Source organism: Varanus komodoensis, unplaced genomic scaffold, assembly GCF_004798865.1.
Source record: "Varanus komodoensis strain SLA01 unplaced genomic scaffold, ASM479886v1 scaffold86, whole genome shotgun sequence".
NCBI lineage: Eukaryota > Metazoa > Chordata > Lepidosauria > Squamata > Varanidae > Varanus > Varanus komodoensis.
This window is the reverse complement of record NW_025336554.1, coordinates 2,174,999-2,193,307: the sequence shown is the minus strand read 5'-3', so window position 1 is coordinate 2,193,307 and position 18,309 is coordinate 2,174,999. Positions and strand designations below refer to the sequence as shown.

Genomic DNA, 18,309 nt, shown 5'->3' with positions numbered 1-18,309 from the left:
TCAAGCTGTTCTCCTTATTAGATGTTCCTTCTTGTTCAACTCGGGTCTCAGCAAAATAATGTAACATTTGGGGAAGAAGATGCAAACCAGCAGGCCAGAACTGGAGGCTAAGATAGAAAAAATCTCTACAGTCACCAAGTATTTCCCTTTGGTGCTCAGGTAGGAAGGCACAAAGGATAGCCAGACACTGCAAAAGACCAACATGCTGAAAGTGATGAACTTGGCCTCATTGAAACTGTCTGGCAGCTTCCTGGCTAGGAAAGCCACCATGAAGCTGACCATTGCCAGGAAGCCCAGATAGCCCAGGGCACAGTAAAACATCATTATGGATCCCTCGTTACATTCCAGGATGATTTCTTCAGCCGCTGAATGCATGTCACTATCTGGAAATGGAGGAGAAGTTGCCAACCAGGCAAGACAGATGGCTGCCTGAAGAAGGCAGCAGGAAAGAAGAAAGGTGTTGGTCAGTGTCTTCCCCATCCACTTCCTCATCTTGCATCCTGGTTTGGTGGCTCTGAAGGCCAAAACCACCATGACTGTTTTTGTGAGCACACAAGACACGGCCACTGAGAAGATGAAGCCAAAAGCAGTTTGTCGCAGGAGGCACGTCACCTGGTGCGGCCGGCCGATGAAGAGCAGTGCACAAAGGAAGCAGAGCAGGAGGGAGACAAGGAGAGAATAGGTGAGGTGCCGGTTATTGGCTTTGACGATGGGCGTCTCATGATGCTTCCAAAACATTCCTAGCACCAGAGCCGTGATCAAGCAGGAAAGAATAATGAAAAAGGTTAAAATGATGCCCAAGGTTTCTTCATAAGAAAAGAAGTTCACTGACTTTGGAATACAGAAATCCTGGTGCTTGCTAGGGTACTTTTCATATCCACATGGACAACAGTAATTCATATCTGAGGAAAAATGAATACATACATGTTCTCATGCATCCTACAGGTCTTACCAACAGGCCATATCAGTTTCTCAGCTATATTGTTTTCTAGTGAAATTAGGGAATCCATAATTTCATTAACCCCATGTTTTGAAAATCTCTAGTGTTTTCCACTCTGAACTTGAAGAAACTGCCCATATGCAATCACAAATCAATTCAAAAGAAATGTTCACCCATCTCCATGAGCCAAATTCAGTAGCCGTTTTGTCCATGAAGAGGCTTATTGTGTTGGCTTGCCATAGGGCTGTTGAGGATGAAGAGTCTTTCATGGGATGAGGTGTGGATGGGGGAGTGGAGGAACCCTAATTCTGCACTTACTTGCCTAAATACACAGTCATTTCAGACCCAGATTTTCATGAACTAAACACTGAGTGCCATCAGCCCTGCTGGATAGATGCATTTGTACATTTGGGTTTACAGCTGCAGTATCAACATGACATATACATATGTAGAAATCAGGAATAACACTAAATTGGCTTATTGGATGAAACAGGGCAACATTTTTATTGGCTACAGCCTCCATGGCCCAGGGTCAGAATGCAATAATGGAGTAGTTCAAGGTCTGGTTGATCTCCCCCCTCCCCCCAAACACACCCTTGCAGCTCCATGGTCCCTTCCTGCCCATTCATATGAAGAAAACCCAGCAGTCCCTGAGGGAATCAGGTGCCTTGAAGCTCCACTTCAGAGCATTTTATGGAGAAACCTAGTTTGGGCAGTGGGGACAGAGTGCCACTCCCACCAAAAAGGATCCAGCCCAGGGCCTCCACAGCTAGAACAGTTGGGAAGCACATATGAAAAATAAACAGAAATAAAGCTCTCACGCATGCCTAAACATGGCAATTCTAAGAAATGCCAAGGAATGCAGTACCAAGCAAAAAATTGTGTGGGGCTTTGTATACATATCTGAAGTATCCATTTCATTTGCAGCCATAAACCTGAAAGAACCTGATTGATTTTGCAAACAAACACAAGCAGAGAATGCTCTAGGCAATTAACAGGATCTTGCATATTCTTGACTTTAGAGCAAGCCTAATTGAACTGAATGGGAAGTGTTTCTGAGTAAGCCTGCACAGAAACAGGCTAGACTTCATTTAAGGGATGTAGGGAGTTGTAGAACTAAAGAAAGATATTTGAAAACATAGATTTAGGATAATACATCTGTGATAGAAGAAGTGTACTGACTGTGACTAGATTCTGCTCATTATTCAGTGTTCATCAGTTACGATCTTTCACATCAATGGAAGAACCTATGTAGTGTTCAAGGCCAATCTCCAAGAACATTTGTTTAAATGGTCAAGGAACAGCCACCCTACCTGAACATTTAGCATTCACTGCATTCGGGTCATTTCAAACCACAGGACAAACCATCACATACCTGCTCACACAAGCCAACCTACTCCCCCATTATTCAACATCGTTCACCTGACTGCATTCAATCACATTTGGATCCCTGAAAAAAGATCATTTATATACTTGTTCTTGGTCTTATCACAGATATTTGGAATAAATGTAAATTCTAATGCCTACCCTTCTTGCCTGAAATCATCCCTATGGGACATGGGATGCAATCATAGCAGCAAAATGGCTCCCCTTCCTTGACCTTCTTCCTAGAACCAGGATTGCAGCTTTCACTGCACACAGATAGAGGCTGTGCCTAGGTCATCAGGGGAGGAGGAGAATAAGAATCATGAGAATTACTCATCAGAATCCTTCTAGTTCTTCAATCTCTTCGTATGTTGCCAAGCTCTCCTGGACCTCCTTTTCCATCAAGGTGCTCTGTGATTCTTTGGATGGTTAAAATTATATGAAGATGTCACGGAAGGAAACTGCATGCATGCTTCCCACCTGCTTGCAAGTGGAATGGAAAAATGGGGCAAAAAATGGCTTTTAAGTTCGAACATGAATGAAGTGATCAACCTAGCTCTTTCTGCAGTTGGGAAAACCATTACTGTTCAACTATGCCTATATTCTCCCAAGATCAATGTGTTCCATTTTTGGCATTTTTTTCCTGCAACTTTGAATATGTAAGCGATGCATTTTATGCATTCTTCAAAATGCATTCTTTGTTTAAAAGGAATCATGTCCACATGATTTGGCACAAGTGGAATTGCTGCTTACCCTCCTCCCTCCATTTAAAACATCCCATTGGTTTGGATCATTGTATGCCAAGTTGACTTTGAAACCAATCGAAAGAAAATTAAGACAAGACTACGATTTCCCCATGATTATACTGGAATAGAACTCAATCTTAATGTGAAATTATGTAAGCCACTCTGAGTATGTTGTAAGAAAAAAGTGTGATATACATCTGATGGATGGATGAGAGAGTAGAGGAATAATAAAAGAAGACATATTACAAAAGAGAAAACTTAACATGGTACATTTTTAATATAAACTGGATCAAACCTCAGTCAATGTTAAAGCAGTTCCGCTGAAATCAGAGGGACCTTAATCATAACTAATTTGGGTTCTGTTTCTGTCATTGTTCTGTCCTAAGTCTGACTACGCTGATCAGAACATGTCTTCATAATTGCATAATATTATCTAGTTCCATAATGAAGCAGTTAAGTTACAAATGCAGTTATGATTGTAAGTATAGTCAAACCATAGGGAATTCATACAATTTGTTTTTTCTTTTATTCCTTCAGCTATTTCAGCTGCTTATTTGAGCAGCACAGGAAGCAGGGGAGAAGCTTGTCGGTTCTCATTCACTGCATCACATATTGGTCTATCCAGTTACAATTAAGGATTCTTCAAGGCCCATCCTTGTCAAATGAAATAAGCCACACATGTCACTACTGAGACTGAGTGTTATTCACGTGGGTAGATTTGCCAATCCGCCAAGAATCTAACCTGATTGAACCAGCTGTTCCATGTTATGGCTTCTGGACTGATGGTGAATGCTTGGCCAGGAGTAGCCTGGGCATCCATCCTCCCAACTTTCACTCTTTGAAAGGATTGATTTGAGGACACAATCCAATTGATCACATCAAATCCAGTGACTAATTCTCCATTCTTGTTAAAAGATAACTTGTCCCCAGCACAGTTGTTAAATGAAACGGCCTTCAGAAAATGATGGAGCTGGAATGAAAATGGAGGCGTTTAGAAAAAATATGAAAGGAATCATGCAGACAGAAGGAGAGACATACTTGCACTGGATGATGGCCAGTATTCTTCATGTCTTTCACTTGGTCCACTTATGCTATGATATTGAGTTTAAGGTCAGATACTTCTCTCATTCAAAGGTTAGATTAAAATCCTTCAAAGTTTGAGTAAATTGTCTAGCCATTCTACAAATGCAGTTCATGTGAGGGAGCGCATTTTAAATATTCCTGAATGAAGACATATATTCAAGGACATTGCTGTTTTGTGTAAGAGACATATTTGATGATCAAACCCATATATGCATTGAATGAGTTTTCCTACTTTACATTGATGCATTTTCTTTTCTAGAAAGCTGTGGTTCTCTCCCACATGAGGCTATCCAGTATTACCTGCCACTGTGCTTGGATCTGAAATGGCAGTCCACCTCTGGTCACCATTCCTCTGTTCTTCAGACCAGATGAAGACATGGCATGCAAGGCATGGGCCACTGCATGGACAGCATTATAGACATTGTAGCTGTGGCCGGTCAAACTCATTTCAAAAAAAGTTGCAGGAAGATATTCCAGCTTCTCATCCCCAGTGCAGATATTGCCAACTACTTTGCCCAGAAGTGAATCTGGGAATACACAGCTGAAAGCACCCTGCCAGAATGACCTAAGAAAACCATTTCCCTTTGGATTGGAAGGGTTTTGTGCATTAAGGAATTCTTGAAATCCTGGGACATCACTGGATTGAATTGTGAAAGATAGAGCACCATGGAAAAAGTCTGTGTTCCAATTTCTTTGATAAACAAATGATGTGAGCTCAACCTGAGCTGTCACAATTATCACTTTTCCAATTGAATTTTCCACATATTCTCGTTCTGATAGATATGGGAACCATCTAAAAAATGCCATGGAATAAGATTCTCCATTGGCCACCAAAACATTGGCTGTGCTGTCCACAATTTTATCACGCATTTTTGCCCCTTTCTGAAGCATGTCTTTCATATCCCTGCCAAGAGCAAGTTCAGGGATTTTTTCAATGAAGGAAAAACAGACACCACTCTCAGAAAACAGTGGCACCACCATCTGAAGAAACCGCTCCCCATTGTCATTGTCCATAACGACTGTCCCAATCCATGTCCACCCAAAATGCAACAACAAAGTGAGAATCCCTGCATACTGAAGGGACTCCTTGGGAGTCATGTTGTAGAAGGAAAGGCCTGGGGTTTTATCGTTCATCACTGGTGCGGACCCAAATAAGAACTAAGGAGATACAACACAGACAAGAAGCGAGGCCATATAAATAAAGACATTTATGTAGCAGCTTTGATGATTTCAAAACATTTGCACATATAACCTCAGCAAACATCTCAACAATACTGTATTGCAAGGATCCCCAGTGTGTCACGGCCCTTCTGGGGAGCTCCAATGATGCCTGGAAGGGAGTACATCATATTATTTTTCCATCCTCTCCTCTCCTCTCCTCTCCTCTGTCGGAGTGCCTGCTCCGACAATCGGCGCGAGAGAGTTCAGAGAGAGAAATAAAACACTGCAGACGAGAGATAAAGTTTTAAAGCATGCTTGGTTGGTTGTTCGGGAGAACAAAGAAGATCTTCGCAGAAAAATCCTACTGCGTCAACACAAGCAGCCCTTTTTATTATTTCACAGATTGATACATTTATACTTGCGTAATCCAATAGCCATCGAGTAAAGCAGTGAACACCCTAGTTGATTGTGCGCAAGCACAGGATTCACAAAGGCTTATTGATTGCTTATGCGCAGGCGCGGGTAACAGGAAGCGTACTTATTGCTATATATGGTCACAAGCCTTATATGGTTACACAGGTGAAGTACAATGCTATTAGCTGAGTAAGTTGCAATACTATTGGCTGGTAAATTACAATACTATTGGCTGAGCGTAACGTGCCTAGCTACAGCATGAATGCTGCGAGGCAGGGATGAATTCCCACACTCCTCTCCCTCTCTCCCTCTCTCCCTCTCTCCCTCTCTCTCTCTGCATGCACGCTCATCTCCATGGACTTGGATGGCAAGTATACAACTTCCTAGCAATAATTCTGATCCTTCAGCAAAAGTGGTCCAAATACACAAAGAGGTCTGCATTTGTCAATACACCTCCTCCTGTTCATTTATCAGAATATTATAAGGTGTTCAATCATTGCCTAATGAATGGGTGTTCTCCTACTCCCTCTCATAGTATAAGTCCTTAGAGGGCACAGAGAGGGCACAGAGCAGTCATTTCATCAATATGTTGATTACCATAAAATTAATAATTTCATAATAGTGCTACGATCTCTATACATCTGGCAACCAGTGATACATAATTTGACAAAACCACTGAAAAAAAAAATGAAGCTTGTTTTCTAAGCCAGTGTGACATTCAAAAGCAGACTGACTCCACAGTTCAATCCCCAACATAATCTTGCTTTTCCTGAAATGATTAGTGATTCAGACTGGTAGTGCATGCAGAGCCTGGTACACAGAGAAAGAAATGCAGAGCTCCATCCTTCATTGCTCTGCCTAGGGCTGGAGCAAGGAAATAAGGAGTTTTCATGGCATTAAAAATGGAACAGGATACCAATGTGAATGTTGTCTGAGCCTCTGCCTAGACTTTCCTGTTTCAGATCCATGACCACATAAATGAAGGAAGTCCCGGTGGATACCCCTTGTCCCCAATAGCTTGTTTCAGATTAAGTCTTCTTAGTTATCCCAAGGAGATAGAGAATATGATTACTTCCAATGTAAAAATCTCCATCTCCAAAGCACAAATGCATCAACTTAAGAACAAAATGAACATGACGCAAATGTTAGACTCCCATTCCCCATATTAATCTAAGGACATGTTCCCCACCTGTGGTATCTTATGGATATCCAGGAGAGTTGCTACTTGAAGGGAGGTTTGGGAGTCCAGTCCCCCGATGACTGCTATCAAGTGTTGCTTGAGATTGCATTTGTAGTTAGGAACTAATCGTCCTGCTGTGCATATCAGTAGCAAGGTGACCTGATAGGTCCACTTGGCTGTGAAATAGCTGTCATAGATGTGGAAGCCCAAGGTCAGGTTGGGTAAGATGTGAGGATTGTCATTGATCTCCTGCACTGCAAATGTCAAGGCCAGGATATGCTGGTAATTCTTTGGCACCACACTAGAAGCAACACAGTCATCTCCTGTATTAGAACGTTCCTCACAGAATATTTTGTAAGCAGCTCACACTACTTTTGGCATCATCATTATTGTCATTTCAATCACATCTCTGACTTACCTTAGACAATGCAATGCTAACACAGACAGTATTGATATTCATCTTCCAAATACAAAATTCCCTGGGCTTTCTCAAGGTAAAAGAATTGAATACTGGGATCCTATGAATGTCAGCTCAGAGAGAAAACTCTAGATTCCAATGACCCTTTCTCCCACATGAATAGCATCAACTCATAACACAATGATATTATCATCCTCATGGCAGTGGCTAATTAATTGCCCGATAAGCAGGCTTATTGGGAAGCCCAGGAACGGTGTGAAGCATGGTCAGAGAGGAGTGCCCTGCACAAGTTCAGCTATTGGCATTTGTAATATTAGAAGACACATTTGTCTGCTCATATTGTTGTTCCAGTTAGGAGGAACATCTATTAGGTATATGAAAACAATTAAAATGATTGTGATGGGATGAAGCACAGAGTACAGGATACAGAGCGATTCCAAACAGAACTGAAATAAATGTGAAGAACCTTAAATTGCCCCTAAAATGCATTCTTCTGGCCATGCAGAAAAACATGCCTTTCATAATTTGAACTTCTCCTACTTCCCAAGCCATTGTTCACAGCCTGCATCTGATACAAATATTCTGGTGACAGTCTTATGAATGAATAAATCAAACTTATGAATGAATTAATCAAGTGGACACATGCACACACACAAAAGGTATTAACGCCTTACGAAACTTCATCAAGTAATGCTAGTGGGGGTTCTCCAGTAAAGGCTAATGGATCAGGAACGATGAAGGACAGAGAAGCAATGGCACCAATCATGAGATCACCCAGTTGTTGATACTCATGAAGTGGAGGCTGTGGCTCACGGTTCTTGCATTTTTTAGCATCAGCCTTGCTGGCTATTTGGAGAAGCAAGTTCAGCAACACCACTCCTAATTCCCTCATGCTGAGTAGAAGGACAAATGCTTGCTCTTCATGCAAATTCACTTCTTCCTATTTGGAGCACTGAGATTAGAAAGGTCAGCTCCTTCAGAGCAGTGGCTGTCCTTATTTATCTGTATGATTAATGACCCCTGTATGGATTGCCACCTTTCTTCACAGCCTAGTAGAGTTGCCATGTTCATTAGGAATCTGTGGGGATGTTGAGTAGTAACTGAACTGCTCTTTTAGATAATTAAAGGAGCATATAGCAATTTGACATCAGTTGAAAACAGGCATTGCTTTCCACACTTGATGCTGAGCACAATATTTCTATAAGTTTTACAAATAAATTTGAATGGAGTCATCAGAAAGAAGCACAGAACTATGAGAGTAAACACAGCATGGATTATGAACTCAACTGGAATCTATGGATTTAGTCTGAAGTCAGAATACAGAACCCAGATTTTGACTGGGACCATAGTGCTTGGGCAGTGAAGATTATTCCTACCTCTACAGCTATTTGCTTTGCAATATTCTCTCTACCCTGCCAATGGAATTTTCCCACTCACACTAAATTCCTTGAGGAAGCTTAAAAGCTGTGTATGGGATGGGGTTTACTTCTCTTCTCCTGTTGTGCTGTGTCATGAGGACATAACTCTCATCTCCAATTAACTCACGCAGCAGTCGGCAATAAAACTAAAGACTTTTATTGCTATTTGCTACAAGATTTATGATGCAACAGATATGCTCTGGCGATGAGCTCCTTGCAGCTCAGTTGCCCCCTCCTTTCTGAACCCTAAGGGTAAGGTCACATGGATCTCAATCTTCTCTCACATCTTTCTGTTCGTGGGTGGGACAAACTTCTCTCCTGCCGTCCCAGTTGGTCTAACCACCGCAATCTTCTCCTGAGCTGGGTGTTCCATAAATTTCCTGTTACCTCTTCCTGTTCCCTAGGACTCTGCCCAGCAGCTTCAGATTCAGGAGGCGGGTGGGGGGGGTAACTTGTTCAAACACCTCAGAGTCTAGAGGAAGGGAAGCTGCACCCTGCTCAAACAACTCAGAGCTAGGGTGTGGGGAGGCTACTCGCTTGGAAGCCTCAGAGTTGGGCTGCAGAGGGGCCGTTTGGGCCCTGGACACCAAGTATAAATCCCCTTGTTCCAATGCCTGACTCTCACTGTGAGCTTCTAGCCCTCTCTCACGTGACTCCTATGTCGAGCCATTAGGCATAACATGCTGTGATCCTAGTATAAACTGGGAGCCATACCTTTATTAAGAACAATGCAAATTCCAGAAATGATTATACAAAATTTTCACCCCCCACTCAATCAGAGTTCATGCCCAGCCAGCTGCTTTCCATCTATCTCCTAATTGGGCTTTAAAAATCTAAAGCTATGAAATCATTTGTTAATTGTGCCAGGAGGCCAAGAATGACTAACTGGATGGTGATGGTCATTTATTTGAGCAGTTTGCATTGACTGGAACTTGCCAGTCGTAGGTGGGGGACATTCTTGCTGATCAGGCACCATTCGTCCTTTTCTCCCTGACTTAAAAATGATGTGAAAAGAAACTACTGTTCTTAAGCTTTGGCCAAGAACTATTCTGTAGAAACTCTCCTGAAAGTTGATTTCTAATTTCTTAATGGCCCTATTTATGGGCCAAGTGAAAGGAGAGAACTCTGGATTGTTTGTCTCCCTGTTGGACAACAATATAATCAATAGTATTTTTTTCATGTAACACACTCTTAGGAGTTTAACCTTCCCAGAATATATTAATTTTGTCTTTTCTTTTTCCCCACCCTCCACATCTATTTCCTAGCTCTCTTAAATATATTACTCATGGTCTTAAATTTCCTCTTTTTTCCCAGTGAATTAATATTAAGAAAGTTAGAAAAATTTGGAAGAAGCTGTTCTCCTGTGATTTTAAAATAAAAAATGGTACCCAAATCTCAAATTCTTATAAGATTATGAAACAAAGGAAGAAATAAAATGGCATTAGAGATTTTCAGGAACAAGATAAAGGGTTGCGGGGGCACATGAAACCTGTGAGGAAGACAATTTTAACCCCTGCCCTGATCGGGTGAAGAGAAATTGACACTGCTAGTTTTGCAATGAAAAGGAGATGTAACTATACTGAGTGATGGCTCAGAATAAAAAGCCAAAAGGAAAATTCTGTCAATAAATATTAATAGTCTAAACTTTCCTTCTAAACATTCAAAAGTTCTAAACGCTTCAAAATCAAAACACTCTCTATAAACAAAACGTATGCCCATATTATAATTGCAATAAATGGAGCAGGAAATATGAAGATATGACACTAAAAAGAAAGGGGTTGCAATTCCTCTTAAGAATCCAAGCCTGAATGCCATGGAAGAATAGAAGGACTCAGATGGATGACCCATCATTCTTAAGATATCCAAATGGAAAGGTACACTCCAAATGATGCACTAGATAAATTTTATTATCACTATTTTCAATCACTAATGGACTTTCAGGGAGGCAAATATTGATTTGAAGTGATATGAATAGAGTATTAGATCTCAGTAAAGACAAGTCAAAGAAACAAAAGAGGGTAACCCCCCCCCCCGCAAAAAAATAAATTATATGAAAATGTTGCAACTGTTTTTTTCCAAACCTGTATGAAGAAAGTTCAGTCTCAGAAGATGGAATGGAGCATTACATAGACAGAGGAAGCCCATACTAATGAATTTATATCAGACCAAAGTGAAAAGGAAAATGGCCCTATTACCATGCAAGCGATTTCACAAGCAATCAGAAGGCCAAGAAAAGATAATGCAACTGGACTGGATGGTCTCTCTGCAATGTTTTATAAGTGTCAGGAAAATTAATGCTGCCACTCCAAAAAGTAATGAAAGAAATGAAAGATGAGAGATCATTACTTATATTATGAGAAAAAGCACGCGGACATGCACGCACACTTGTGCGTGCACGCGCACACACACACACACACACACACACACACACACATATATGTATGTATGTATGTAGCCGGGGATCAGACTAGATGATCCTGGAGGTCCCTTTGACTCACTCTGTTTCTGTGTTTCTGTATCGATGATACACTGAGGAGGCAATGATCCTTCCCAGCCACACTTGTATGGAACCATTTCATTCTTAAATGTGAATACACACTTTTTACTTTGATAATGGCTGAATGACTAAGAAGATGTCTAGAAAAAAAGGTCCATACAGATCAATCAGGATTTATCCCATGAGACTGATTGAAAGTATTGTCTGCTTTGTGATTGACTATATAATTTGTTAAGTAGAAGAAAATAGAGGTATTTGTCTTTCCAGATGCAGAAAAAAGTGTTGATATTGTGTCTTGGTTCTTTCTCTTTAGAACTCACAAATATTTAAACTGGTATGAGAGTTATGAACTGGATCCAAGCAATTCATACTAAGCAACATGCTAAGATCCTTATAAATGGAATGCTAAATGGCTTAAAAATTGATGGAGAAAAATAGAAAATATTCCATTATGAAGATGATATAGTGCTGACCGTCTTAAACCTACTTTTATCCATACAACAAATAAAAGGCAAAATTATTTTTTATATTATTGCAGTTATAAAATCAATTGGAAGAAATTGAAATTCATGCTGCAGTTTTTCAGATGATGAATTCAAATTCAAATTAATAATCTTTATTACATTCACAGACCAGCATAAAACAAAACTCCTGGACTCACTTCACCATTTCAGCCTATCAAATACAAGAGTTATTCACCCAACATTAAATGATGGTACAGGAATAGAAATAAGACAAAAGATATCAGTAAAGTAAAGCCTGCCAATGACCTAGCCTTCTTGCGTTGCTATATAATCCCCTATAAAATACTTACTTTAACTTAAAGATGTTAACAACTCTGTTTTAAAAGCCATCATATTGGGTCAGGCAGTAGGACATCTCCCATGGTCCAAATGAGAAATTGTTGCAGTCCAACATCTTTTTCTGGGTGTTAATCATGGCCACAAAAACTTAGTGACAGTGTACACAAGAGTGGGACTACAGTCTGATAGCAACAAATAGCTATAATATTGGCTTGGACTCCTTGGAAACCTATTCAGCAGTAGAGAAATAAAAATAGTATGAATGTCTCAGTAGAGCATACAGTTGAACAGAACATGGCATGTGTTTTCACTTTGTCCTGACCCACAAGGGCATAACTGCTTTGCAAATGGCATCTTTTTAGAACACCCACTAGGGCTGCAAAACAAAACCATGTCCACACAGATGGATTGCAAGCTGCAGCATAATGTGTAGACACATACATTTCTCAAGCTGTTTTCCTTACTAGATGTTCCTTCGTGTTCAACTCAGGTCTCAGCAAAATGATGTAGCATTTGGGGAAAAAGATGCAACCCAGTAGGCCAGAACTGGAGGCTAAGATAGAAAAGATCTCTACAGTCACCAAGTATTTCCCTTTGGTGCTCAGGTAGGAAGGCACAAAGGATAACCACACACTGCAAAAGACCAACACACTGAAAGTGATGAACTTGGCCTCATTGAAACTGTCTGGCAGCTTCCGGGCAAGAAAAGCCACCATGAAGCTGACCATTGCCAGGAAGCCCAGATAGCCCAGGACACAATAAAACATTGTTATGGATCCCTCATTACATTCCAGCACAATTTCTTCAGCTACTGAATGCATGTCAATATCTGGAAAAGGAGGAGAAGTTGCTAACCAGGCAAGACAGATGGCTGCCTGAAGAAGGCAGCAGGAAAGCAGGAGGATGTTCACCAGTCTCTTTCCCATCCACTTCCTCATTGTGCATCCTGGTTTGGTGGCTCTGAAGGCCAAAACCACCATGACTGTCTTCGTGAGCACACAAGAAACAGCCACTGAGAAGATGAGGCCAAAAGCAGTTTGTCTCAGGAGGCACGTCACCTGTTGAGGTTGGCCAATGAAGAGCAGAGCGCAGAGGAAGCAGAGCAGGAGGGAGACGAGGAGAGAATAGGTGAGGTGACGGTTGTTGGCTTTGACAATGGGCGTCTCGTGATGCTTCCAAACTATTCCCAGCACCAGAGCCGTGATCAAGCAGAAAATAATAACGAAAGAGGTTATAATGACACCCAAAGGTTCTTCATAAGAAAAGAAGTTAACAGACTTGGGAATACAGAAATCCTGGTGCTTGCTTGGGTATTTTCCATCTTCACATGAATAACAGTAATGCATATCTGAGGAAAAATGAATATATACATGTTTTCGTGCATTCTGCAGGTCCTACCAACAGGCTACAAGAACTTCTGTAGAGAATGCATTAGTTTCTTGCATCCACATTTGTAAAATCCACTCTGAATATGAAGAAAGCACGGATTTCCTTTTATAGACCAACTGAAAAAAATTCTCACCTATCTGCATGAGTAAATTTAAAAGGTGTTTACAGCCTGAAGGGGACCATGCTGTATTGGCCTGATATATAGCATTTTGGGCAGTGGGGTCACACAGAGTGCTGCTCCTACCAAAAAGAATTCAGTCCAGAGCCTCCTGGGCTCCATAGAGAGGGAAGCAGTTATCAAAAATGAAGCTCTAACACATGCCAGCCATGGTAATATCTAAGGAGGAAATGCAGAGAACAAAATAGTATGGGGCTTTGAAAGCATGTCTGAAGCATCCATTTCACTCACAGTCATATGCCTGAGAGATCCCGATTGAATTTGCAAATGAAAGTGGACAGAGCATGGTCTATGCAATGAAGAGCATATTGACTTTATGGCCACTATCATACATTTTCTTTACTTTAGAACAAGCCTTATTGAGGTCATTGGGATTTTTTTCTGAATAAACCTGCACAGAAACAGGCTGGCCTTGATTTAAGGGATGTGGATAGGTGCAGTACTAAGGCAAGGTCTTGCTCTGAAAAGGTAGACATAGGATAATATGGCTCTGCTCCCAGAGATGTACTGAGTATGATCAGAGACCCTGTTACTTGTTATTAATTGCTCTTTGATCTATTAGACTCAACAGAAGAATCTGTGCAGTGTTCAAGGGAAAGTTCTGAAAGTGTGTGTTTCAATGATCAAGGATCAGCCACACATCCTGAATATTTAGAATCCACTGCAGTTGAGTCATTTGAAACAACAGGTGCAAACCATCACACACATGCTCACACACACCTACTTCCTCCCCCCATTCAACTTCTTCCACCTTGTCCCACCTGTGCCCACTCTATCACACTTCAGTCCCTGAAGAAAGATTTTTATATGGCAAATCTTTATTTTATCTGATGCATTTGGAACAGATGTACACTCTAATACCTACCATTCTTGCCTGAAATCTTCCCTTTCGGGCATGGGATGCAATCATAGCAGCAAAAGGGCTCCCCTTCCTTTATCTTCTTCATTGAACCAGGATTGCAGCTCTCACTGCACGTGGATAGAGGCTGTGTCTAAGGCATCAGGGGAGGAGGAGAATAAGAATCATGAGAATTATTCAGTGGAATCCTTCCAGTTCTTCAATCTCTTTGTATGTTGCCAAACCCTCCAGGAACTACTTTTCCATAAATGCTCTCCAATTCTTTGGTAAAGTTGAAATTATACAACCATGTCTTCAAAGAAAATTGCATGTGTGCTTCTTACCTGCTTGTAAATGGAAATGACCAGCAAAAAATGGTTTTCAAGATCATGTATGAATGGCATGACCAATCCAGTTCCCACTGGGGTCAGGAAAAGCACTATGTTTCAAGCTTTCCTAAATTTTCTCAAAATTATATTTCAGTGTGCTGCCATTTTGTCAAGTTTTATGCTCCATTGGATAGATAAACAATAAATTTTATTTTATACACATATTACAAAGAAGAAAAGTGAGCATGGTACATTTTTACTAAGAAATGGGTCAAATCTTAGCTTTTCCTAGAGCACTACCACTGAAATCAAAGGGGCGTTAATTATTTTTAAGTATTTATGTTAATTATTTATCTAAATGCACATGTCATTTCTGAAATTACATGTTATTCAAATGTACAGATTATGCCACTCTGCCAAGACCCAAACCTGATTAAACCAGCTGTTCCACGTTATGGCATCCGGACTGATGGTGAAAGCTTGGCCAGGAGCAGCCTGGGCCTCCATCCTCCCAACTTTCACTCTTTGAAAGGACTGGTTTGAGGACACAATCCAATTGATCACATCAAATCCAGTTACTAACTCTCCATTCTGGTTGAAAGAAACCTTGTCCCCAGCACTGTTGTTAAATGAAACGGCCTTCAGAAAATGATGGAGCTGGAATGAAAAGGAAGGAGCTTAGAAAAACTGTGAAAGGAATCATGCAGACAGAAGGAGAGAAACACTTGCACTGGATGACTGAAATTATTCTTATTGCTTTTCACTTGGTCCAGTAATGCTTTAGTACTGAGTTTAAGGTCAGATACTTCTCTCATTCAAATGTATATATTGCTTCAGAGGTTTCAGTCAATTTTGCAGGCAGTTCATGTGAGAAAGCCTATCTCAAATGTTCTTGAACATAAACATTCTTGAGGAACTTGGCCTTTGCAGTGGGAGGGAACATAAATGACCATCTAGTTCAAATATGAACTGAATGAGTTTCCCTACTTTCTACTGATTTTTTTTTTCCTAGAAAGCTGCCTGTCTCTCCTACATGAGACTATTAAGCGTTTACCTGCCATTGCACTTGGCTCTGAAATGTCAGTCTTCCTCTGGTCACCATTCCTCTGTCCTTTGGACCAGATGATGACATGGTATGCAAGGCATGGGCCACTGCATGGGCAGCATTGTAGACATTGTAGCTGTGGCCAGTCAAGCGCATTTCAAAATAAGTCACAGGAAGTCTTTCCAGCTTCTCATCCCCAGTGCAGATATTCTGATCTAAACTGCCCAGAGATTGATCTGGGAATACACAGCTGAAAGCATTTTGCCAGAATGACCTAATAAATCCATCTCCTTTTGGACTAAAAGGGTTTTGTGCATTAAGGAATTCTCGAAAACCTGGGATATCATTGGATTGAATAGTGAAAGTAAGCGCACCATGGAAAAAATCCATGTTCCAATCCCTTTGATAGACGAACGATGTGAGCTCCACTTGAGCTGTTGCAATCACTACTTTACCAATTGGTGTGTCCGTCACATGTTCTCGTTCTGATAGATACGGTAAGTATCTGAAAAGTGCCATGGAATAAGATTCTCCATTGGCCACCAATACATTGGCTGTACTGTCCTCAATATTGTCACGTACTTTTGCCCCCTTCACAAAAAGGTCTTTAATATCAGAGCCAACAGTAAGTTCAGGGATTTTTTCAATGAAGGCAAAGCAGATGCCACTCTCAGAAAACAGTGGCACCACCATTTGGAGGAATCGCTCCCCATTGTCATTATCCATAATGACTGTCCCAATCCATGTCCACCCGAAATGCAGCAGCAAAGAGAGAATGCCTGCATACTGAAGGGACTCCCTGGGAGTCATGTTGTAGAAGGAAAGGCCTGGGGTTTTATCATTCATCACAGGTGCAGAGCCATATATCAGCTAAGGAGGTACAAGAAGGAGAGGGAGAAAGCCAAATTCTACAGACATTCTTGCAGCAGCATCAATGTTTTCAAAATGTTTTCCTATATTCCCTCAGCAATCTTCTAAACAGTACCTTAATACAGGGATCCTGATTGTGTCATTGTTCTCTGTAAATCTGGCAACCTCCCACTTCCTGCAATTCAGATTTTGTGCAAACCACTGAGCATGATGAATCTGATTTTCTGAGGCAATGTAATATTCAGAAGTGGTCTAACTCCCCAGTTCCATCCCCAAAATACTCTGATCTTTTCCAGAAATGGTTAATGATTCAGGCTGGAGGTGAATGCAAAGACTGTTTCGCAGAAAGAACCAAATGTAGAGCTCTCCCCTTCTGTGCCTAAGGAGAGCTACAGCAAGGCGCAAGGAAACAAGGAATGTCCATGAAATATCGCAATAGAATGTGATGTTCATGTGAATGTGGTCTGACACTCTGCCTCAGACCCTCCACTCTCAGATCCACATCTGCTTAAAGGAACTGAGTCCCAGCTGAAATTACCATCTCCCCACATTGGTTTATTTTTGATGTTGTTGCTCATCCAAAGCAAACTGTCTCTGCACTTATTTCCAAAGTACAAATCTCATCTCAAAGCACTAATGAAAGTACATAATGAATCGGAAGCAAATGTCAGACTCCAATTCTCCCAAGCCACCTAAAGACATGCTCCCCACCTGTGGAATCTTATAGATATCCAAGAAAGTAGCCACATGAAGGGAGGTTAGGGCATCCAGTCCCCCAATGACTGCTATCAAGTGTTGCTGGTTGTCGCATTTGTAGTTAGGGACTAATCTCCCTGCTGTGCAAATCAGTAGTAGGGTGGCCTGATAAGTCCACTTGGCCATGAAGTAGCTGTCATAGACGCGGAAGCCCAAGGTCAGGTTGGGTAAGATGAGAGGGTTGTCATTGATCTCCTGCACTGCAAACATCAAGGCCAAGATCTGTTGGTAATTCTTTGGCACCACACTAGAAGCAACAAAGTCACCTCCTGTATTAGAATGTTCCTCACACAGTATTTTGATAGCAGCTCACACTGCTTTTGGCATCATCATTATCCTCATCTTGCACTTGCACTATTGATATTCATCTTCCAAATAGACCATGCCCTGGACTATTTCATGATAAAAGAATTGAAGAGTGGGATCCTACTCATGGTACCTCAGATAGAAGTCAGCAGTTTCCAATGAAGCTTCCTCACAAATGAAGTACACCAGTGCATAATCCCATTTGGGTATCCCCCTCATTGCCATGGATCATCCACTTCCCACTGAATAGGCTTAGGTGGGAGGCACAGGGGTAGAGGAATGCCCTTCAATGTATCTAAATGGACATTTTCAGCCATTAGGATTTAAGCCATTATAATACACATCTGTCTGATGATTTGTTGTTGTTAGTTGCGAAGTCATGTTCAACCCATTGCGACCCCATGGACAACACTCCTCCAGGCCTTCGTGTCCTCCACCAACTCCTGGAGTCCACCTAAGCTCACACAAACTGCCTCAGTGACTGCATTTAGTAACCTCATCCTCTGCCATCCCCTTCTTCTTTTGCCTTCAATTGTTCCCAGCATTAGGCTCTTCTCCAGGGAGTCCTTCCTT

At 41.3% G+C, this 18,309-nt stretch overlaps 2 protein-coding genes across 2 annotated transcripts; both read right to left on the bottom strand.

Annotated features, from left to right (window-relative positions):
* On the bottom strand, positions 1-3,871 carry LOC123016586 (vomeronasal type-2 receptor 26-like). The gene is made up of 3 exons (XM_044417100.1): positions 3,794-3,871; positions 2,468-2,594; positions 1-902 (listed from the first exon to the last, which is right to left on the bottom strand). The coding sequence occupies exons 1-3, from the start codon at positions 3,869-3,871 to the stop codon at positions 1-3; spliced, it is 1,107 nt and encodes a 368-aa protein (XP_044273035.1).
* Positions 3,872-12,471: 8,600 nt separating this feature from the next.
* LOC123016543 (vomeronasal type-2 receptor 26-like) lies at positions 12,472-16,629 on the bottom strand. Its single transcript, XM_044417055.1, has 4 exons — positions 15,814-16,629; positions 15,189-15,416; positions 14,458-14,584; positions 12,472-13,373 (listed from the first exon to the last, which is right to left on the bottom strand). The coding sequence occupies exons 1-4, from the start codon at positions 16,612-16,614 to the stop codon at positions 12,472-12,474; spliced, it is 2,058 nt and encodes a 685-aa protein (XP_044272990.1). The 5' UTR covers positions 16,615-16,629.
* Between the last annotated feature and the right edge of the window lie 1,680 nt (positions 16,630-18,309).